General features: G+C 37.5%; 1 protein-coding gene across 1 annotated transcript in view; it reads right to left on the minus strand.

The window, feature by feature from the left end:
* Positions 1–23,552, minus strand: part of MDN1 (midasin AAA ATPase 1) — a 127,496-nt gene that overhangs the window by 28,449 nt on the left and 75,495 nt on the right. Inside the window, exons 55-79 of the mRNA XM_063443572.1 lie at positions 22,948–23,108; positions 22,673–22,793; positions 22,001–22,211; positions 21,345–21,576; positions 18,201–18,309; positions 17,424–17,594; positions 16,740–16,954; positions 14,104–14,491; positions 13,731–13,840; positions 12,045–12,750; positions 10,271–10,432; positions 9,725–9,995; positions 8,688–8,923; positions 4,788–4,883; positions 4,390–4,484; positions 3,803–3,918; positions 3,563–3,712; positions 3,252–3,361; positions 2,986–3,059; positions 2,495–2,687; positions 2,067–2,208; positions 1,795–1,941; positions 1,188–1,314; positions 713–818; positions 218–333 (exon numbers count right to left, since the gene is read on the minus strand). Coding sequence (XP_063299642.1) covers positions 218–333; positions 713–818; positions 1,188–1,314; positions 1,795–1,941; positions 2,067–2,208; positions 2,495–2,687; positions 2,986–3,059; positions 3,252–3,361; positions 3,563–3,712; positions 3,803–3,918; positions 4,390–4,484; positions 4,788–4,883; positions 8,688–8,923; positions 9,725–9,995; positions 10,271–10,432; positions 12,045–12,750; positions 13,731–13,840; positions 14,104–14,491; positions 16,740–16,954; positions 17,424–17,594; positions 18,201–18,309; positions 21,345–21,576; positions 22,001–22,211; positions 22,673–22,793; positions 22,948–23,108 — 4,565 coding nt within the window. The remainder of the gene's footprint in view (positions 1–217; positions 334–712; positions 819–1,187; positions 1,315–1,794; positions 1,942–2,066; positions 2,209–2,494; positions 2,688–2,985; positions 3,060–3,251; positions 3,362–3,562; positions 3,713–3,802; positions 3,919–4,389; positions 4,485–4,787; positions 4,884–8,687; positions 8,924–9,724; positions 9,996–10,270; positions 10,433–12,044; positions 12,751–13,730; positions 13,841–14,103; positions 14,492–16,739; positions 16,955–17,423; positions 17,595–18,200; positions 18,310–21,344; positions 21,577–22,000; positions 22,212–22,672; positions 22,794–22,947; positions 23,109–23,552) is intronic.

The following is a 23,552-nucleotide window of genomic DNA, read 5'->3' on the forward strand; positions in this document are numbered from 1 at the left end:
AGCAATGAGCAAGTTGGTCACAGCCACAATGCAGCTCCTAGATTTTTAGCATCAATTCCATGTATTCTAGGTCATGAATGGAACAAACAAGTGTTTAAATATTCAACAAACCCCTGCTCGACCTTGCTTGACAAACTACATCTTTAATATAGAAAAGAAAAAAAATAATAAAACCAAAACACCCCAATATTAATATTCATGCTTTCTATATTGTTACCTGAGAATGATCCACTGTTCAGTAACATTAGTGAGGGAGCTCCTCTGCTTCATAAGGACTTTGAGAAGGTGACCAGTGAAACCTTTGCATCGCTCTATGTTTCCCAAACCAAGTTCCTGCACAGGAGGAAAGGTGTGACATTCTTTTAAAGACATGTGTTGAAATTCTGCAAATCACTAGAGTTGACAACAAAAACGTTTGCTAGACTGAAAAATGTATTACTATCAATTTACAGCTTACAAATAGATTGTGTTTTGTTATGTCAGCAATAATCACAAACACATTTCTTAAGTGAAAGCAATATTGCAATGAGGAAACTCCTTAAGTCACATTCATAGAAAACATCTGTGTACACGAAAGTTTAGCCTCCTATGCAAACAATAATACATAAATAGATACACTTGAGGCTGTCCAAACAGTGAAGTACATCTTACAATGTGTTAAGCTTGACTTGTGGATAATTTAACATCAACCTAAAACTGCAGTATCCATTACCTTGGCAGGTGATGCAAATGCTGCCTCCAACTTCGAGTTTCGTGCAAGAGACCTGTAGAAATATTTCTGACACCCATCCCAAGTCATGCAGAGCTCAGTAATTAACCTAGATGAAAAGAAGTGAAGTTAATATCACGTGATTAAACTATTTAACCAAGTTGACTTTGCTGAGCTAGGATGAAATCTCAGTAAATTCAACAGCTGTGACAAGATCTTGCTACATGCTGACTGAAAATGAGTTTTCAGACAAGACCATCGCTAACCACAGCTCCTGCTACATGGCTATTATTGTCACAGTTGCCTACATGTGTAATCTGGACTTCACTGACCACAATTACATTTTGGATTGCATGTTATATTCATAAAGTTTTGCATGTTAAAACTTATCACGTATATATATATATATATATATATATATATATATATATATATAATATTTATGTTACAGAGTATACAAGTTGGATATCATTCATACATAGCATTAATCTTCAGATTTTTCTTTGATTTAGCCATAGCACAGTGCAAGTCAAGAGGAAGGAGACTAAGCATGTCCTGGAGAGGTTTGGTTTTCATCCATGCAAGACCCTTCCTATAAGACAAACCTGCAGGAAAATCAGACAAAGATATATTAATTCAAACAGCTCATACGTTACACTGCAATGCCCCTTGACAAATAAACAAACAAGCATTATCAAATGTCACCTGTCATGGCCGACATTTATTGCACTAGCCAAAGTTTCAACAATTGTATAGGTGAAAAATAATTCACATTTTGACCTTCGTTGGCTATGCCAACATGAGAACACTAAAAACTAATAGCATATAGATTCAGAGTAACTCCTCCATATAATCTTGTGGCAACCAATAACCCCTAATGCTGTGAATTGTGGAATTACGCCATCAAGTTGTATAATCTAAATATGTAAATACCTACCCAAATATGAACTTGACAAGCACATGATTTACAGCAGACAGTACACTATAAAGGTACTCAGTACATACTTTCCCAACAAGATAGTAAGCAAGTAAGGTTCTGCAACTAATTGGTACTAGACTAATATTAGAGAATGGAAACTAATTACCAGTTTTAGTAAGCATTTTGAAAAGCTCTGCCAATGCCCTCTGTTTCTGCATTAGTATGTGTTTGGCTTCAGATTTCTGCTTTTCCTTTTCTGCAGATTGGTCTATTGATAGCTTTTGGAGGTCTTCCACAGAGCTGATGATGCCATCTGCAATTAAGACAAAAGGAGGGATCTATGTGAAAAATAGTTAAATTTACCTTTGGGGAAGGGGGTTGGGGGGGTTGGAGGGGGAGATAAATAAATAAATGAACTACACTGTACAATATGCATACCTGTAAATTCATTGAGGTCTTCAAACAGATTGGGCATGCAGCTTTTTTTTATGTACTCGGCACACAATTTCTTCATGCGCTTAGTTAACTTTGGTAGACGACTCTGAAGAGAATCTGCTGAAAAGATCTCTCCAGACATGATCTGTGAAAAGAAGCCCACATTGAACTCTGCATTACAAAACCTAACACAAGTCTAATTTACTAAGGCAATACTTTTCTATGGGAAATTTTAACAATGTCAAAAGAACGGTCAATAGTCATAATCATAGTTCTGTTGGAAACTATACATGAAAATAAATGTGGAATGCTATTTCAAAATGCATACTATGTGTAGGAGTGTGAGTATAAGAGTACACAAACTTTATAGCAGAGTGATTGCGTAACATGTGTGTCATCAATATCCTTTTAGAAACATGTGATGGTCCTACCGGTATGTTGCCTGCTCCAGTTAATGAGGTCTTTAGAACTGAATTCAGTTGCTGTATTGGGTTTCTCTTGACATCAGCTTCTTTCAGGTTGTCAACAAAATCTAATTTCTCTTCCTGGACACTTTCAGTGAGGGCAGGGCAGCAAGGTTCACTTAGGGTGCCTTCAAACTTCTTAATGTATTTAAACAAGGTTCTACAAAGTAAAAACAAACATACATAAAACATTGCTCATTGTAACTGGGTCAACTCTGGCATTTGGTAAGAAATACCTTTCCAAATGTTGCTGCAAAAACTTTTGGAATTCTTACTGCTGAAATGAAGTCATTTAGTGGATTACTAACTATTTTGTAATAGGTAATATGTGTTGAAAGTTCTCCAGTGTGATAAAGATCAAAACAAAACAAAAAAAAATCAAATCAAATTTCTATGCTATTGGCAGACAAACAATAGATTGTTTGAATAGTCTCCCTATTCTTTGAATGCCAACTTACCTGTGAGTCTTTTCCACTGACTGCTTCACAGACCAAAAACTGACATCGTTCCACTTGGATATTTTTACAAAGTCCTGCAAATGGGATTACATAACATTTTATTGATTATTCAGTCATACTATTTACCTTGAGAATATACACATGATCAGTAACATTACATTACACTTACGCATTCAAACTTTAATGAGGCAAGAAATCATAAGGGATATATATTTTATTAATTTATGTTTTCATTTACTCTATAGATAGGTCATATGTATACAGACCTTTAGCTCTTTTTCCAAAGGACTGCGTAATTGTGTGATTCTTGCTTGGACAGATGGCAAGAATTGCTTGTAATAATTGTACAGATTCCACAGCACACTACAAAGAAGGCCTACAAAAAAAAAAAAAAAAAAAAAAAAAAAAGTAGTTGAATGATGAAGTTAATGAAATAGTCAATGCAAGAACCTATAAGGATTGTTCACTAAACCAAGGATGTCAGCGATTTTATGCAAAAATAGACAAATTAGGAACATTTGCAAACTTAGCAGTCACTCAAAGACATGCTAGAATGCCAAACTCAAAGCATTTTTACCTTTGCCAGTTGCTTGAGGCATGAGCAATACATGGCAGTGGAAAACCAGCAGCAACTGGAGACGTGTACTGAATTCCCCCAGAGTGGATCCTTCAATAAATTCTTGCAGTGTTTTTGCTATGGATTCCAATGCCATTTCTTCAATATTTTCTAAAACAAACAAATAAAAAAAAACATACTTGACATTTCTGCTGCTTCATATGGTTTAAGGCCACCTGTTCAGACATAGACCATTGTTACCTTCCCCCTGGCAGTCTTGCATGTGTTTTTCCACCATCTGATACAGTGAGAACCAATGTTTTGTGGATTTAAGTGCATATCGTTGCATTACGTTGTCAAGACTCAAAGACCAGCAGCTGTAAATAAGAAAACAGAAGGTTAATGTCAATGACTAAGTATATGTATATTGAGCTGCTTCCTTCTGTACACAGCTAGGAGTGGTTATTTAAAAAATAAAAATAGGAGGTATAGATGAGATGTTTTAATATAGTCTTCTGGGAATAATGAACAAAACAAGCTGGGGAAAAATTAAAATGTTAAGTTGTTACGGTTTCTGGGCAGATTTAGCTTTGTAGCTGAGCAAAATTTGATGACATACTGTTGCTGTGGAGCATAAAATATAAATAGGAACAAACCAAAATGCTGTAAAACTGCTGGGGGCCAAGGAAGAAGTGACTGTATAGATTGACTATATGATTTGTGAATGACTGTTGGTGTGTTTGTTTTTGTGATACTTACATATTATGCAAGTAAAAAATTATAAGGTAAGAATTAAGAGAGACAAATGATGACATGAAACCAAAGAGTGATGTTGAGTAAAATCTTACTTTAACTCCAGTTTACGCCACTGGATGATTAACTGGGTGACTTCATCAAGATATTTCCTCAAAGACATGGTGCGGCTGGTGTTTTCTTCCCAATCCTAGAAGAGAGAAAAAAATAAAATAATAATCATAATTAAAAATTACCAGTATGGAAAAAGTGGGAAAGCTGGTGTACCCAAAACAGCATAACCATACTTTACTAATAATACTAACAAAGTAAAATAAATGTGGAACTTTTACAATATAACCAATATGACATGTGACCCAGACTATGAAATTCAAAAGATATTTGATTAAAGGATTTTGTGTAATATATATATATATATATATATACACACACACATACACATACACACACAGTAGGGATAGCAATATACCATTACAATTTTTATGATTTTTACCTGAGACTTCGCAAGAAGAATCTCTAAACCATTTAGGAATTTGGCAAGGGGACTGGAAAGTGGGAATCGCTGGATTCGGTCAATTATAACCAATATCTGCAAACAAAAATGTACAGGATTAAAATAAGTGACATATTTGAAATTGGCACTCTTCAGAGCATTTGTGATAATTACAGCTCACACTTCAAATACAGTTTATGAAACTAGAAAACTAAATACGAATGCGAGTTCAAACATTCCTTCATAAGCCATGCATATGGCACTGCAGTTAAAGTAACTTACATAATGTGTTCAGTGTGCCTGGCAGGACAGTGTGTTTCACTTTTTAAAAATGGATAGCACAAGCAATAGGTAGTGTTTAGTTAGCAATTCACTTGTAGAAAAATCGCCTGATCTACAGTTTGTTGTTTAACCCCTTAAGGACCGGACTTTTTTTGCGATGTTGTACATTTGCGACCAGGCATCTTTTTACACTTTTGTGGTGTTTGTGTTTAGCTGTAATTTTCCGCTCTCTCATTTACTGTTCCCATAAAAATTATATATTTTTTTTTCAGGACAAAAGGGGCTTTCTTTACATACCATTATTTATATAATCTCATGTAATTTAATTTAAAAAAAAATGAAAAAATATGATGAAAAATTGAAAAAAATACATGTTTTTTGAATTTTATGTGAAAAATCTTTTACTCATCTACAAAAGCGAATGAAAAAAACTGCTAAATAGATTCAAAATGTTGTCCTGAGTTCAAAAATACCCAGTGTTTACATGCTTTTTCCTATTTTTTTGCATGTTATAGGGCTATAAGTACAAGTAGGATATTGCGGTTTCAAAACATACATTTTTAAAATGTATCAATAGTGACATTGTAACACTATTATCTGTCATAAATTGCTAAATAACACCCCACATGTACATATTTTTTTAAAAGTAGACAACCCAGGGTATTCAATATGGGGTATGTCCAGACTTTTTTAGTAGCCACTTAGTCGCAAACACTGGCCAAAGTTAGCGTCCATATTTGTTTGTGTGTGAAATAAGTAAAAAACTAAATTGAACGCTAATTTTGGCCAGTGTTTGTGACAAAGTGGTTACTAAAAAAGACTGGACATACCCCATTTGCAATACCTTGGGTTGTCTTCTTTTGCAAATGGTATGCCATCATTGGGGTAATTCTCATTCCTGGGCTACCATATGCTCTCAAAGGCAACGTAACCAACCTGGCCATTTTCAATGTAAAAATATTTGACCCATATATTTGACACTGTAACTTTCAAAAACGCTATAAAACCTGTACATGGGGGGTCCTGTTCTACTCAGGAGACTTTGCTGAACACAAATATTAGTGTTTCAAAACTGGAAAATGTATCACAACAATTATATCATCAGTAAAAGTGCTGTTTGTGTGTGAAAAATGCAAAAAAAAAGTCACTTTCACTGACAATATCATCGCTGTGATATGTTTTACTGTTTTGAATCACTAATATTTGTGTTCAGCGAAGTCTCCCGAGTAAAACAGTACCCCCCATGTACAGGTTTTAGGGTGTCGTAGAACGTTACAGGGTAAAATACAGTGATAGCAAATTACATTCTCTAGACTTTCGGCCTGGGTTGGCAGGCAGGTCCCTTAAATTACAATCAATAAAATAACTTAATTATGTAAAAATATTACAGAAATACGCACGAAGAATTTAAATATATATGCATATTTATATATTTGAAGTCTACGTGTATATTTATATAATTATTTATGTCATTTTGTATATGGACATATGAATATGAATTTGTATTATCCATACGGTATTTTAAATTTTATTGTTTTCTAGTAAAAATTGTACACATAATTTTTAAAAATTCTATTTTATAATAAATATACATTTTTATACTCAACCCACCTTGCTGCATCCTGTTTAAGTGATTCCAGAAAGGGGTAGTGTCACCCCACAAATTGACACTAGGCCAATATACTTAGAGCCGGTTATCAAAGGCTCTAAAGAAGGTGAGCAATACTATATTTTATTTACATTGATATTTATAGTATTTGAAATACTACGCTCAGATTGGATTACCTGTGTCTTTTTTCTATCTAACGTGGAGGAAAATACACATACGCATATCGTGAGAGGGGGGTCGTGTGGTCTACCCAAAAAAGACACAGACACCAGGAAGTTTAGAGCCTTATATCTGTAAAAGGCTCTAAAAAATGTGAGTGGATTTGATTCTATCTCCAGAGTTCACTATATAATTTGATTCACTCTAATATACTGCACAATTATTTGTATATTTTCTCTTTTTTTTCATATATACAAGTGTGATAAAGAGGGTAAGTGCAATTAGAGCACTATTCACTTTTATATTTCCAATTACACCCAGCGCTACACTCAAGAAAACTTAGGTTTTCATTGTTGATTTTGGTGATCTTTTATGTGTGGTGGGTTTATAGGAGTACCCACGGAGTGTTTTTAGCGGCTACTTTATATAATTATACACGTTTACATAAGCGCCACCTATTCCACATCTTTGTGTGTTTTGAATTCTCTGGACATATGAATAGTTCGCATTCTTTTTATTTATTTATATATACATAGATATATATACAATTTCATTCTAAGTGTATTTTGATATAAATATATATATATTAATATCAAAATACAGTTAGAATAACATTTTGTATAGATATATAATTTTTTTTAATTTTTATTATTATTTTTAATTTTTTTAATTTAATTTAAATTATTTATTATTCGTATTTTAGAATAATATATATATACAATATATAGTTATTATATATATTATATATATACACGTGTGTAAATTAATTATAAGTGTATTTTTATATTAATATATGTACATATTAATATAAAAATACACTTAGCATGACATTATATATGATATATAGACATATATTACGGTATATAGGTATAATATATGTCTATATATCATATATATACACATATATAATAATATATATATTTTTTTCATTAACTTTCACTTTAAATTTTTTTTTGATTTTACAGTTGCAGGGAGACTGCCTGTCAGCACAGACAGTCCCCCTGCAGGCAGAGACTAGGACACCTATTGTGACCATGTGGTCGCCCTGTTGGGCGATCACATGGCCACAGGGGTCCTAATCCGCCATGGGGAGACTGTCTGGGCTGCAGGCAGTCTCCCCACACCTGGACCAATGCAGATCGCCGCCGGGGGAACGACGGCGATCGGGTAAGTACATTGGACGGTTAGGACGGTTCAGGACCGTCACCGGTCGGCAACGCAAAAATGCCGATGACGGTCCTGAACCGTCCTCCGTCCTTAAGGGGTTACGTTTTTTTTCTACATAGACCTTTATACAAATTTTCAAAGTGCTGTGAGTGTGGCCAGTATCATCAGCAGTTTTATGTGACTCTATTAATTGGATGCCCATATAATATTCATGCATTGCACAGAAAGTGCAGGGCAACCATTCCCACAGATCCCTCCAGAATGAGCAGGCTCCCAACCATGCCCCTTTCCTGCACTACAGTCTGCAGACTATACCACTGCAAGTAAGAGAAAACAAAAACAGGACAGAAACTATGACTGGTTCTCTGGAGGGCAGGCAAAAAACCTAGGGATCTCTGAGTGACTTTAGCTTCACTTCATGTAGGTAGGATCAAGGGAGGCACTAAGCAATTTGAAATTTACATTTTTAGGGATACAAGCTGCATGTCCTTGATAGAGACCGGAGGAAAAATTCCTGTTGTAGTATTGTCACTATCTGTAGGGAATAAACTTAATATAATTTGAGGGGAAAAAAATCGGTGAGGATTGTTGACACTGGGCAGAAGAAGTTAGTTTGGTGATTTATATATGCGGTTTGAGGATAAGAGACTGAGCAGTATTTTAATAGGAGACCTGAGACTCACCTGTACCAAAGCAGGATGCTCTGGCCAGTCTTCTAATAATCTGTTTACTTCTTTAGTAAATCGTTGCAGTACATCCTGGCATTGCTGGACTTGCTGAATGTTGGGATGTTGATAAAAGTCATAAGAACTTTCATGTTGTAGTATGAGGTTTGAAGTGGTTTTCCCTGAAACTGTATTCTGCAGGATTGTGCTGGCAAACATCTGGCTGCCAAGAAGATGGTCATTAAGCTCGGCACCTAAAATAGATACACATAAGAATCCTAAGCTTTACTGTTCAAATTCTAACCTAAACAACCAGAATTGGGGGACACATTATCTTTTCACCTAAGGGCCAATGATGGGCTACGTCATAATATCCAACTCCTTTAAGAGTCTCTTTAAAAATGAAAATGACACTATAGTCACAAAAAAAACTTTAGCTAAATGCAGCAGTTTTATGCTTACATCATGCAGCTGCAGTCTCACTGCTCAATTGTCTGCCATTTAGGAATTAAATCACTTTTGTTTGTTTATGCAGCACTAACCACACCTCCCCTGGCTGCGACTTGCACAGGCTGCAAGAACAAAATGGGTTCACTTTAAATCTGATGGTGTAAACTGAACCTAAAGCATGCACAGGAGACTCCTGTATGGTGTAGAAGCCAATTAACAGCACAGGAGATACGAAATTCTAAATTCAACAAACTGTGCAATACAGGAAGTTTAAACATTAGATCTATATTTACATGAGGTGTTTGGTTCAGTTGTGTAAGTCACAGGCAGGGAGTTGTGGCTAGAGCTGTATAAACAAAGTGATTTAACTCCTAAATGTAGTAAGACCGCAGGGGCTTTATCTATGCACCAAAAGGGTTTCATTATGCTAAAATGTTTGTGATTATAGTGTCCCTTTAAATGGCTCACTCAACTAAAGATTGCAGGGCTGCATGAATGTAGCAAAGATGTGGATAAACTCACAGTTAATTAAAGCATATCATGCCTTCTCTTAAAAATATATTTCAGTGTATAGATCACAGCATGCAACATTGCTCAAAACCTACCCAATAAGGGGTACATGTGTTCTATCAGGGTAGAACTGGTCTGGTAGCAGGAGAGGAAAACATTGAGGTAATGTTTTGCTTCATGTGGTGGTATATTTTGGTGGTACCAGAGAGACCTGGCTGTGCCGAGGCACAGCTCTTGGTGTATAAACATCACTTTCTGCATTGAACTTTGAGACACCAGGATATTGGTTGTAGTTTCCTGCTCCACCTTTTCCTCTGTGTCCATCTGTTCTTCAAGGCTGGGCAGAGCAGTGACATCTGCAAAGTCCTATTGACAAAATTGAAAATGCGATTTTGTAAAAAAGTTGATCTTCAAGACTAACATTAATGTACATATTATAATGAAAGCACAAGAATGTCCAAAGAAAAATTGAGAAAAACTGAAAAGTTGAATGTAGATACTGGATTTAGATTCCATGTGCAAAATGGCACTGAGAAAAATGACCAATTTTGATACATTTTATAACATTTTGATATATCTAGGATGTTATGGCATGATCAGAGACAGCTTTTTAATTTCTTTAAGAATTATTTGTTTCTTACCCGTTCATAGAGTGGAAATCTCTGGCGGAACTCTCTTTCATCCTCCTCATCCTCAGTGAGCCCTGTACCATGGGACTTACTTCTGTATTTATACAGACTAGTCTCTTGCTGCTCCCTTTCACGTGCACATTGTTCCTGCTCGTCCCACTCATTGACTATGGCCTATTACACAGGAGAGGGGAAAAAAAAAAACACTATTTACATCATGGTAACAGTAATATAGGATCACTGGTAATCTTAAAGGGACACTATAGTCACCAGAATCACTACAGCTTAATGTAGTGACTTTGGTATCTATAGAATCTCCTTGCAGGCTTTTCAATGTAAACAATGTTTACATTGCTGCCTAGTAACACTTCCTGGTGCAGTCACTAAAAGTACTTCCTATTTTAGTGCTGCACAGTGTGCACAGCACATATGTTCATAGTCCCCACGCTCTGCATGAAGACGCTGAACACAATAGACATGCATTGATTCAGGTAACAGGTAACTATAGTGTTGGGAACAAGTGTTATTTTTCCTAACACTATAGGGTTTCCTTAAAGAAGGTCAGAATTTTTAACCTCCAACTTTTTTTTTTAGAAAAACAGATTACAAATCCAGCTTGCATCATGCAGTTCACATATTCGATCTACACATATTCATGGATCCACAACTCTTGCAAACCAGGTAGCTAAACTATTGAAGACTCAGGATCTGAGTATTATGCTTTATCTTTTTTTTTTTTTTTAGCCATGCCATGGGCAAGCAACATGACCGTGACCACCACTTAGTCTAAAACCATACTGGACCACCAAGAATCATAAAGCCCACCCTACAGAAAGGTAAATGAAGGCAAACACGCTACACACAGCCAGCACACACTATGGAGGACAGAATGAGAAGATACACTATGCCCAGGTCTCTAGGCAGGGACCACAATTTTTTTAGGTGAAATTAGTTATTCATTCCAGACACTGCTTTAGTCCCTTAGACAAGTAGACCTAAAAAAAAAAAAAAATCCTATAACCCTGTTGATGCAATTCCAATATGCCCACACAGAAAAATCTGAATATTTTCAAGTGATTATTAACTAAATGTACTAATGTGCAGTCAAATTAGCATATTAATCTGTTGAGCATATAGTTTTAAAGGAGCAAATATGAATTCCTGACCTTATAGTGTTAAAACCACCATCAAGCCCCCCTGGCCCCTCATGCCTCCCTAAAAATAGCAAAATCGTACTTAAATTAAAATTTTATTCAAGCATGAAGCTGTAGCTCTGCATGCTGTTTGACTCAGAATAGTCAATAGTCAAAACGTGTCTGCTGACATCATCAGAAGTGGTGGCCTGATCCAATCACAATGCTTCCCCATAGGATTGGCTGGGACTTACAAAGAGGCAGATCAGAGGCAGAGCCAGCATGATTCAAACACAGCCATGACCAATCAGCATCTCCTCAGAGATGAATTGAATCATTGAATCTCTATGAGGAAAGTTCAGTGTCTGCATGTAGAGGGAGGAGACACAATGTTTGAATGCATTTTCAGGCAGCCATGACCCAGGAAGGATCTCTAACAGCCATCTAAGGAGTGGCCAGTGAAGTTATCACTAGGCTGTAATGTAAACACTGCATTTTCTCTGAAAAGAGAGTGTTTATGGCAAAAAGCCTGAAGGTAATGATTCTGTAGTTGTTCTGGTGACTATAGTGCCCCTTTAAAATTCAGACAACAATGCAGATTTTTTTGAAAAAAATAAAAATGCCCAGCTAGAACAGCAATAAAATTAACTAACCTGGCATACATGTCTGAACAGATTTAAGGTTTCTGGATCCATTTCTCCCGCAGATAGGACATGAGAGCGGAGATAAAGCAAACCATTCACCAGCAGCTGCTCTTTAGTAAGGCAGTAATTTAAGTCCATTCCTACAGGTTTGTCTTTTGAGGTGTATTTCTGGGAAAGTTTTTTGAGACTTTTCAGAATGTCCAGAGAACCCACAGAACACAAAGTATCTGCATGTGAGAAGTACGTTGGAAAAGATTCTGAGGTGGATGGGAAGGCAGAGAGACAAGTGACCAGATTTGTTATTTTACTTGGGGAAATCAGAGCACTGTTAATGTTTGTATACACCTCTGAAGCGATTAGCCTCATGCCATGTTGCATTTGCAAAATGGCTGCCAACAGAGTGGTAATCACATCAGGATACAAAGAGTACTCCTCCGACAAACGTTTCCTGAATTGATGATGAGACCTCTGCCATGTAGCCTCCTCAGACAGTAGATTTAGAAGATTTGGCCGTGATTTAGTTCCTTTCCCGCTGAGGGCTTTTAGGAGTCTGGAGGCAAAGTCCTGCACTGAAGAAACCTTTGCAATAGTTGTGAGGTAGTGATGGATATCCTGATACAAAGAGTCATATGTTGGGCTCTTGGGACGGAAAGCCTGTTTTTTGGATAGGTTTGTTATGCGTCTTTTCAGTTCTTGTATTTTATCAAGTAGTGTCCTGAAAATTTAAATACAGACAATAATTATAACATTGTTTCCATTAAAATGACACTTCACAAACTTCTTGCCAACATAATAAGTAATAATACAATCTTACACATGAACTTGTAAATAGCACTAGAGGGTAGAGACATTTTTCCGGGCTAAGTTCCATAAAAGTAAACAAACATTGTAATATAAATGGATAGGGATATTAAAAAAGTGGACTGAAAAAGAAAACCAACTTGTAAGCATACCAAGTGGTACCTAAATTGCCTGACTCAAAGCCAACTTCCTGTCTTGGGAGGTGTGTGAATATTTTATAATATATATATTTTTTTAACACATTTCTAAACACAAATACACCGGTCAAGCCATAAGACTTGCTTCTCACACAGAAATCTCACTTTAACAGTGCTTTCACTACTGCAAGGGATTCTGGGTAGGCATATGAAAAATTAGCTTAACAAAGAACCAATTTTTGTGCCTCATAATTCCACTTTATACATTAATTCCTTGGAGTATGTGTCTGCTGTATACAACAGCTTTGAAACACAGCTCTAGAAGGGGTTTTTATCCACACCTTTTCCCCCATCACAACTACATTGGTATGTACTTTACAAGTAACGCCAAGCCTCCATAGAAATCCAGTAACAAACCTCATGCTGGTGAGTTGCATTAACAACAAAACAGCTGTCCATGAGTCTTTCACTGGCTTTGCTCCTCTTCCTGAGTTGTTGTGATTTGGAATACCAATAAAAGGAACATTTTTATGATAAGCAGAAGCCTAGGAGTGCTGGTCTATTACGGATGTATTTATATAAAGAAAGATTGATTATCTGCTTTTTATTCTTTGTACAATTTAAACATTTATAGGAGATTTACATTATAACACATTTGCACAATGATATATTTTTAATGTTACTTTGATATCCTTTTTTGGATGTTTGTCATTTTAAACATTCAACGACAAAACAGATGACTGCAAAACAATTGTACCTGATGCGTGGATGGACATGGTTGCTCACATTCTCATCATCAAGTTCTTTTCCCGTCAGGAGGTTACATGACCAATTCCGTGTCTTCCATTCACTCTCCAGTTCAAGTATCTGACAACAGAATTTAAATTTAAACAAAAAAAACATACATAAAATGTTAATGGAGTCTGATTAAGGCCATTTTTCACAATAAAAAACACACCAAGCCATTAATAATTATTCCACGATGAGGCATAATCAAAAAAATAAAAATCTAATAGTAATTTCTAACTACCAGAGATTTATAAAAAAAAAATGCTAGTAAGATGCAAATTAATATATATTATAGTAAAACAAAATGAATGTGTAATGGTAGAAGGAAACCTCATACACACCTCTTCTTTAGCATACTTAAGTTTGTATTCCCTCTTTGCTGCAGGGTCAAACTTGGTTTGTGGCAGCCAGATGTGAATTTGTAGTAAGCCCATATTAACCCACAGTGATCCACGATGGGCAGATTCTGTTGTCTGCATTGTACCGTCAGCCTCAGCATAAAACTGCTGCAAGCAAGTCAACCAGAGTTTAAGGATATGTGGTGGAAATGTTTGCTGATTGCTCCAGTCTTGGAGAATGTCCTGAATGTAATGATAAGCAGACAAATCTTTGGTGGGAAGATGATCACAGTATTGTAGGTACTCCTCCTGAATGTTTTGCGGAACAATGTCTTTCAGGGCAACAAAATGATGATACAGAATAAGGCCTTGTAGTCTAGAATCTGTGCTCCTGTGAACAAATAAAATAACAGCGTGGTGAAGTAGTAGATACACAATGTAAAAGTATGCTCTTTTTTTTTCCTTTACCATTGCGGATAAATTTTGACAAATTGATAACTACATTACACATGTTGGTACAGTTTATAAAAATCCAAATAATTCTTCATTTATGGATAAAAATAAAAAAATAAAAGGATCTTTTAATTAATACAAAGCACCTGTCCACCCCATGTGTGCCCTATTATGAGTCAATTGGTTTGTAGGGATTCATAAGACTAGCCCATTCTGTCTCAGAGAATTGGGGGTAAATATATCAGGGAAAACAAGTAGTATTCAAAGCAAAATACTAAATAATTGTCACTAACAGTGGAATCCAATAAAATAGCACATGCAGAGCAGCAAGAGGCTTGTCTTGACATTGGCCGTCAAGTTTAAAACAATTTTAGTAGTACCAAAAACCTGTTACTTACAAGTACTTTGATAGGCAGATGGGGCACACTAGTTTACTCACTGAGAGAGTGAGAATAGCTGAATGGATTTTTGTGAATATCTGCATTTTTACACAATTACTTACAGCTAGACTAAAGGACCCCCTAGTACCATAATCTATGGTTGTGCTCAAAAGTTTGAATACCCTTGGAGAATATAATATGAGTGAGCAGGCAAAACACATGTCTTTTATTTCTTATGGGATTCATAGTCAACTGTAGGTTATAACAGAATAGCACAATCATAAAACAAAACATGGCAACAAAGATAAAAAATTAAATGACCCCTGTTCAAAAGACTGTATACCCTTAGTTCTTAACACTGTGTTTTGCCCCCTCTAGCATCAATGGCAGCATGCACTCTTTTGCAATAGTGGTCTATAAGGCCCATAATTCTTGCAGGATGTATAGCTGCCCACTTGTCTTGGCAAAATGCCTCCAGGTAATGCAGTCTTTGGTCATCTTGCATGAAGCGCATGTTTGAGATCTCCCTAGAGTGGCTCGATGTTATTAAGGTCAGGAGACTGTGATGGCCACTCCAGAACCTTCACTGTAGGGTCAATTTGGCCTTGTGCTTAGGGTCCCTGTCATGCTGGAAAGTCCAAGAGCTATTTTCTGATAACAGGCTGCATTCATCTTGCCATCAATTTTCAAAACATCCCCAAAACATCAATAAGTCATTGCCATGCTTCACAGTGGGGATGGTATTCTTTTCATTATAGGCCTTGTTGAACCCTCTCCAAACATAGCGCTTATGGTTGTGACAATAAAGCTCTACTTTGTTCTCGTCATTCCAAATTAGTGTGCCAGAAGCAGTGAGGGGTGTCAAGGTGTTGTCGGGCAAAGTGTAGCCGGACTTTTTTGTGGCATTGGCGCAGCAAATACGACTTTCTGGAAAGTTGACTATGCGGCTCAATTTAATTGAAGTATCGTCGTATTGTGCTCCTTGAAACAACCACACAGTGTTTCTCCAGAGCAGCCTGTATTTCTCCTAATGTTACCTGTGGGTTTTTCTTTGTATCCCGAACAATTCTTCTGGCACTTGTGACTGAAATCTTTCTTGGTCTACCTGATCCTGGCTTGGTATCAAGAAATCCCCACATTTTCCACTTCTTAATAAGTGATTGAACAGTACTGACTGGCATTTTCAAGGCTTTGGATATCTTTTTATATCCTTTTCCATCTTTATAAATTTCCATTACCTTGTTACGCAGGTCTTTTGACAATTCTTTTCAGTTTACGATGGCTCAGTATCTAGCCTGCTCAGTGCATCCACGTGAGAGCTAACAAACTCATTGATTATTTATATGCAGACACTAATTACAATTTAAAAAGCCACAAGTGTGGAAAATTAACCTTTAATTTATATTTTAACCTGTATGTGTCACCTTGTGTGTCTATAACAAGGCCAAACATTCGAGGGTATGTCAACTTTTGGTCAGGGCCATTTGGGTGATTTCTGTTATCATTAGGATTTAAAATAGGAGAAAATAACTATGTGATCCAAAATGGCTTCATATGATTACACTTTTTCAATAAAATACATTTTTTTTGCCTGATCAGTCATATTATCAACATCAATGCCAATATTGAACAATTTCTCCCAGGGTATGTAAACTTTTGAGCACAACTGTATACAAATAGTATAAGAGGTTATGGACATGTGTATTCCTTTTAATAGGTCAAAAGTAGGGAAGTGTCTGAATTTTTTTTTTGTGGCAGCCCATTGCCTTCCAGGGTAGTAAGAACATCAGATAAAGTCAATCTTACCCAAAGCTAGCCATAGAAGAGAAGGACATGTTACTCCAAAGTGCAGAAGTGATTTCATGTAGCTGGTACATTCTTTCGACCCTCTCTCCTAATGACACATGGGACAATAAGAGGGCCCCGAGACCATTCACATCCCACGGGACTGCATTGCTGTTGCTCGTCAGGACTTCACAGAAGCATTTTGAGAACACAGCTTTGCTTAAAATACCAGGGCCCTAAAAAGAAACAGAGAAAGTAAACTCATGGCTAAAGACGGCAGGCATGAGCTCCTGTCAGATGAAAGTAGTAATCATTTGCTATGGGAGAAACAAAGATATTGTGCAGAATTTGCTTTAGATTTTATGAAAAAGAAAAACATATCTACAGAATTACCTGAAGACTACACTGAAGTATCATTAAAGCAAGGCACCTAATGAGCCACTAAATTTGTATTTAAACCATGGCTTTTTAATAGTAGCCATAGATAGATGAAAAGTTAGCCCAGAAAGAGGATAAAAGTACATGAACAATTTTTCATACATATATATTCACCTGTTTAGGGCTATTGTTTTAAATTTATTTTGGCAACATATTTTTTTAGCTATAAAAGCTGCTGTTTAGAAACATGACATTTATTTACTGATGGCTCTGGTTGATCCATTTTCACTTATGTCAAATGTCTTGAGTTTTTAGCTTTTTACAAACCTTCACAGAAGGTCCCCTAAGAATTCCAGGAGCTTTCACTTCTTCCGGACAAGAGATAGGTTTCCAAGATGACCAATAATCTGGATCTGTGGTTACGGTACTATTCCAGGATAATGATAACACATTACACACCAGTTCTGACCACAATAATGTAACATATTCTGAAGTCACCTAAAAATCAAAAAGAAACTACAGTAAGTAAAAATGTTTCAGTGAATTTAACTAAAGTGGCACCATAGACTTACTGTAACCAAATAACCTATTACTTTATTCAAGCTTATGACACTGGTATATGCTTGGGCACACGCACACACACACACACACACACACGTAGAAAGCTGTGGTATACGTATGAGACACCATAGACATTGACTGCACAGTGCACAAGAGGATACCTATTCTAATCAACTGTCGCAAGTGGCTGCTGATGAGAAACTGCTTGAAACTGTTGATCAGACATAAAAGCCCTTACTTTAACGTTCATTGAAATTCAGTGCAATCAAAATTAAACATCTAAATGAGTTTTTCATAAAAGTGCTATGAAAAATTAACAGTGCATCTTTAACCATGCCATGTGATAAGAATGTATTTCCAAAAACACAGCAAAAGAACACAATATTATACATGACATTTATAAAGAAGTATTATTTTCATTATGGGACATATTGCTTGTTTTAAGAGGATTTTAAGACTAAAAGCCAAGTCTAAAGTCTAAATTTTATTCACAATAAAGCATTATTATCAGAAATTACAGAGCGTCTTATTTTAGATCACTACCTCTGGGTTATGTTTAAGGTACCAAAATGCTCGAAGTTGCTGTGCATTACAGGTTGTTTGCTTCAAACAAAATGCTACAAGCTGGGACAGATCAGACTGCATGTTCTTCCTATGGACAAAAACAAGAAAAAAAAAATAAATTACACCATTATAAATGCATTAGCGTTTGTATAAAGGCTGTCTTCATTAAATATATAATTGTGTACCTTTGAGGACAAAGGTATATCATTCTACACAGGAAATAAAGCATTGTGTTCATTTTAAGAAACAAACAGTTGTATTTACTAAAGTTAGAATTTAAAGTGAATTTGAAGACCAGAGTAGCTGAACTGAACGCAAAGATGTCTTACAGAATTTTTCCCATTCAGTTATTTTGAATTCAAAGTTGAAGTTTACTTTGAATTCTTGCTTTAGTAAATAACCCTCAAATTCTTTCTTTCAAAACTGACCACACAGAATCCAAATTGTCTACTTCTTCTCCAGAAGGTAGACAATACTTTGTGCCCATTAATGTGGGTCAAAGGAAGGAAAAATCGAACACAAAGCCTTCACAGTAAGCATCACATAATACAAATGAGCCTTTTATTTCAGAAAGCCATGTAAAAAGTTTAACTGGATGGACTATTTTACCAAGTAACTATGTAATTGAACACTTCGGGACTACTAAGATCCAGTCCATGACTGTCCACAAGAGATTAATTTTAGAAATCTTATACTTTTGGTAGAATTGTAACCCTTGTAAAGGCTTATTTGACATCTTGATAACACATATGGATTCAAAACTAGTCTTCCAGTAACATCAAAGGCCACTGCATAACAGAAAAGGAGCACAAAAGATTCAGCAACAGAAAACCATGACTACAGGATTATTCATTAACCTTTGAATTGTTAGGAATGGACTACAGAATTTAATATTGTAGACTTAAAGGGATCCTATAGTGCCAGGAAAACAAAACAGTTTTCCTGACACTATAGGTTTTCACTATAGGTTTCTTCCTCGCGCATGTGCAGGAATGGACGCGCTCGAATGAGTATTTTCCCATAGGAAAACATTAATCAATGCTTTCCTATGGGGAAATATCTGATGCTAGAGACCCTCAGGCAGACAGTGAGGACGTCCAGCGTCAGATAACGGACCAAAAGTCTGTTTCGATTCCGGAAGCCCTCTAGTAGATGTTTAATTAGCTGAAGTGGTCTGTCTGGGTGCCTACAGTGTCCCTTAAAATACTGGAAAGAATTCTTCAACTCTGGTATCTTCCAGTTATTTTGGGCTGCATTACACAACTAATAGGTTACAGAACATAAAGTACCGTATATACTCGAGTATAAGCCGAGTTTTTCAGCCCATTTTTTGGGCTGAAAAACCCCAACTCGGCTTATACTCGAGTCAAGGTCTGTATTATGGCAATTTGCATTGCCATAATACAGACCGGGGGAGAGGGGGGCTGGCAGAGCTGTACTTACCTGTTCTGCAGCTCCTGTCAGCTCTCTCCTCCTCCGCGCCGTCCGTTCAGCACCTCGGTCAGCTCCCAGTGTAAGTCTCGCGAGAGCCGCGGCTCTCGCGAGACTTACAGTGTGAGCTGATAGAAGGAGCTGCACGGACGGCGCAGAGGAGGAGAGAGCTGACAGGAGCTGCAGAACAGGTAAGTACAGCTCTGCCAGCCCCCCTCTCCCCCCCCCCACTGAACTGCCACTGGACCACCAGGGAAGGAGAGCCCCCCTCCCTGCCATGTATCAAGCAGGGAGGGGGGACGAAAAAAAAATAAAATAAGAAATAATAATAAAAAAATATATAATAATAATAAAAAAAAAATAATTAAAAAAAGGGGGTATAAGGACCACTGTGGGAGGGGGGGGGGGGGGGTATAAGGACCACTATGGGAGGGAGGGGGTGGGATAAGGACCACTATGGGAGGGAGGGGGGGTATAAGGACCGCTATGGGAGGGAGGGGGGGGATAAGGACCACTATTGGAGGGAGGGGGTGGGATAAGGACCACTATGGGAGGGAGGGGGGTATAAGGACCGCTATGGGAGGGAGGGGGGGATAAGGACCACTATGGGAGGGAGGGGGGGGGGATAAGGACCACTATGGGAGGGAAGGGGGGGATAAGGACCACTATGGGAGGGAGGGGGGGGATAAGGACCACTATGGGAGGGAGGGGGGGGATAAGGACCACTATACCACTATGGAAGGGAGGGGGGGATAAGGACCACTATCGGAGGCAGGGGGGTGGGATAAGGACCACTATGGGAGGGAGGGGGGGAGAAAAGGAACACTATGGGAGGGAGGGGGGGATAAGGACCACTATGGGAGGAAGGGAGGGGGGGATAAGGACCACTATGGGAGGGAGGGGGATAAGGACCACTATGGGAGGGAGGGGGGGGATAAGGACCACTAGGGGAGGGAGGGGGGGATAAGGACCACTAGGGGAGGGAGGGGGGGATAAGGACCACTAGGGGAGGGGAGGGGGAAGTAAGGACCACTAGGGGAGGGGAGGGGGAAGTAAGGACCACTAGGGGAGGGGTGAGTTAGGACCACTGGGGGAGGGGGGTGAAGGAACATGGGGGTGGGGAGGTAAGGACCACTGAGGGAGGAGGAGGGGAGGTCAGGACATATGGGGGGGGCAAATATCCTTGCACCGGCCCTGCACACACTGCATTCATACACTGCATTCATACACACACTGCATTCATACACACACTGCATTCATACACACACTGCACTCACACACACTGCATTCATACACACACACACTGCACTCATACACACACACGCTGCACTCATACACACACACGCTGCACTCATACACACACACGCTGCACTCATACAGACACTGCACTCATACACACACGCTGCACTCATACACACACACGCTGCACTCATACGCACACACTGCATTCATTATACACACACTGTAAATAAATATTCAATTAGTATATATTTTTTAGGATCTAATTTTATTTAGAAATTTACCAGTAGCTGCTGCATTTCCCACCCTAGTCTTATACTCGAGTCAATAAGTTTTCCCAGTTTTTTGGGGAAAAATTAGGGGCCTCGGCTTATATTCGGGTCGGCTTATACTCGAGTATATACGGTACTTGTCAACAATTAATATAATCACCCCCCCCCCCCCCCATCTCACCTTGCATAGTAAGTGTGTGACAAGAGATCTGTAATCACTTTGTGTTTCCAAAGTAGCATCAGATAATCCATGATAGGCCACAACTGAACTCTTCTTGCAAGTGAATTCAGATTTTCAGTGTCCATCTGTGCTGAAACTGAATCCTCACAATTTGCTTCCCTTGTTGAATTGAGAGTTATCCCACATTTCTTCAAATGTGCATTCAGGGACTCCACAGACATCATGAGCTCATCTGAAAAGAAACAGAAAAACTACAAAATCCATTGCAAAACTGAAAAAGATTTTAAAACAGTTTGCTGGAGCTGCATACAATAATGTATATTCAGTCCAGAATAATATGTAACTGGACAAGTTTGCTTGGAAACAAATGAAAAGGGAAGATGTATCCACAGAAACGGTTGATTTTCAGACAGATAAAATAAACCATATGGTTTGCAGAACTACACAAAACTCCTCTTTATCAAGGTGATAAACTCTTAAACATTGACCAAATAAATGTAAAAATATATTTCCTCAAAATATTTTGTGCTTATATTTGTAACAATTATAAACCACAAAATACATGAATAATAATCATAAATATTACCAATTTCAACGTGGATGAAAGTTTATATGTTTGGGCACGTGAATGACGTATCACACAACAGAAAATTTACCAGTGTTGATGGTTTCCTGATAATTGGCTAGAAGGACAGAACCCCAGACTTCAAGCAAATTGGTTTTGGTTTTCCAATCTGTGCAAACAGACTTCAGCCTACACATTTCCTGCTGCCACTTGTTCTCTCCTTTAACGGGCCGTAGATCCACAATATCCAATGAAGAACAGATAGCTTTTAGTTTCTCTGCACACTGCACCACCATCTCATCCTGAAATCAGGAAATAAATACTAACTGAGAAATGCAGCATTGCCAAAAAATCCCAAATCACAGCTAAAAATACAAAGAACATGTAAACTTGGCTACACTTTCATTTCCATGTGAAGCATAAAAAAATAAAAAATAATTGTTTGCATTGTGTGTCTGCAAATTACATATGTTAAAGTACTCCTCTTGACTCCCCATGGGCACCTGTCACATGTACAAAACTAGGTCAGATGTTACTGCCAGAGGGAACAAATAATGCTTTAGGAATTTTAAGAGCATATCAAAAAAGACAAAAGCTCTCAGACGGACAAACTAAATATTACACATTCTAAACATATACACATAATAGATAAGCAGTGTTTGGTGGAAGATTTGTGTGAACTTTTACAACAAAACAGTCTTTACACAATTCAAATATATTATTAAACATTAAAAATTGAATATACTTAGCATGGCATTAACACCTTAAAAGGTAGAGGTCTTCCTAATACTTTCTGCAATAACTTCACACTGACTGGTGTTTCATTAGGGTTGGAAAGGATGTCTTGAATATGCATGGAGACAGACTGGGCTTCCTGAGACAACCTGAAATAGCAATTACAGAGGAAAGTATTTCAATAGGGAGGCTGACATATGGATAACAAAGGGAGCCTACTCAAAGAAGATGTTGCACTGGTATACGCTGTATTACATTAGCATTAGCCAAGTGAAAGACAGAGAGAAGAGTCGGGGCACATACATTTGATGTTCATGTCCTTTGAAGATTTGTGTAATCTGGTCTAGCATATGCTTCACAATCCAGTGCCAGTGTAGTGTTAGAAGAGCTAGACCTGCAGTGTCTAAAGTCACAGTTTCAGACACTGCCCTGAAACGATCGCGCCATTTAAGAGATGACAGCACCTGGAACAAATTGTAAAGTATTATTTTTTTTATTCAGTAGTTATCCAATACATATCAGGTAGCTAAAAAGTAAACAGCAAAAGGAAGTATTTTAAAACATGCTTACAACTACTCAGCAAATGCCACAGATTAAATAGCATATATATCCCACTGAAATGAACATGCCATTTTCATGGATTATGTTTCGCTCCATCATTGCCCTTCAGTATTGTTCTATTAATCCATCCCTCTTACTTGCTTATATTTCCCAGCGTGGAGAGAATCTCACGCCTTAACTTAGAGAGATGGCTGCTGAATGGTGACTGCTGCCCCTGCTATTTAAAGTTTAATGAGCATGACATACTGTTCAGTAAAGGCTTCATGGGTAGGCACCACTTAGGTGTTTTTGTCTGCCTAAAATATTAAGTAATGTGAAGGCAGAGCAATTCCCATTGTCAAAAATTC

Source organism: Pelobates fuscus, chromosome 2 (genome assembly GCF_036172605.1).
Source record: "Pelobates fuscus isolate aPelFus1 chromosome 2, aPelFus1.pri, whole genome shotgun sequence".
Classification (NCBI taxonomy): Eukaryota; Metazoa; Chordata; class Amphibia; order Anura; family Pelobatidae; genus Pelobates; species Pelobates fuscus.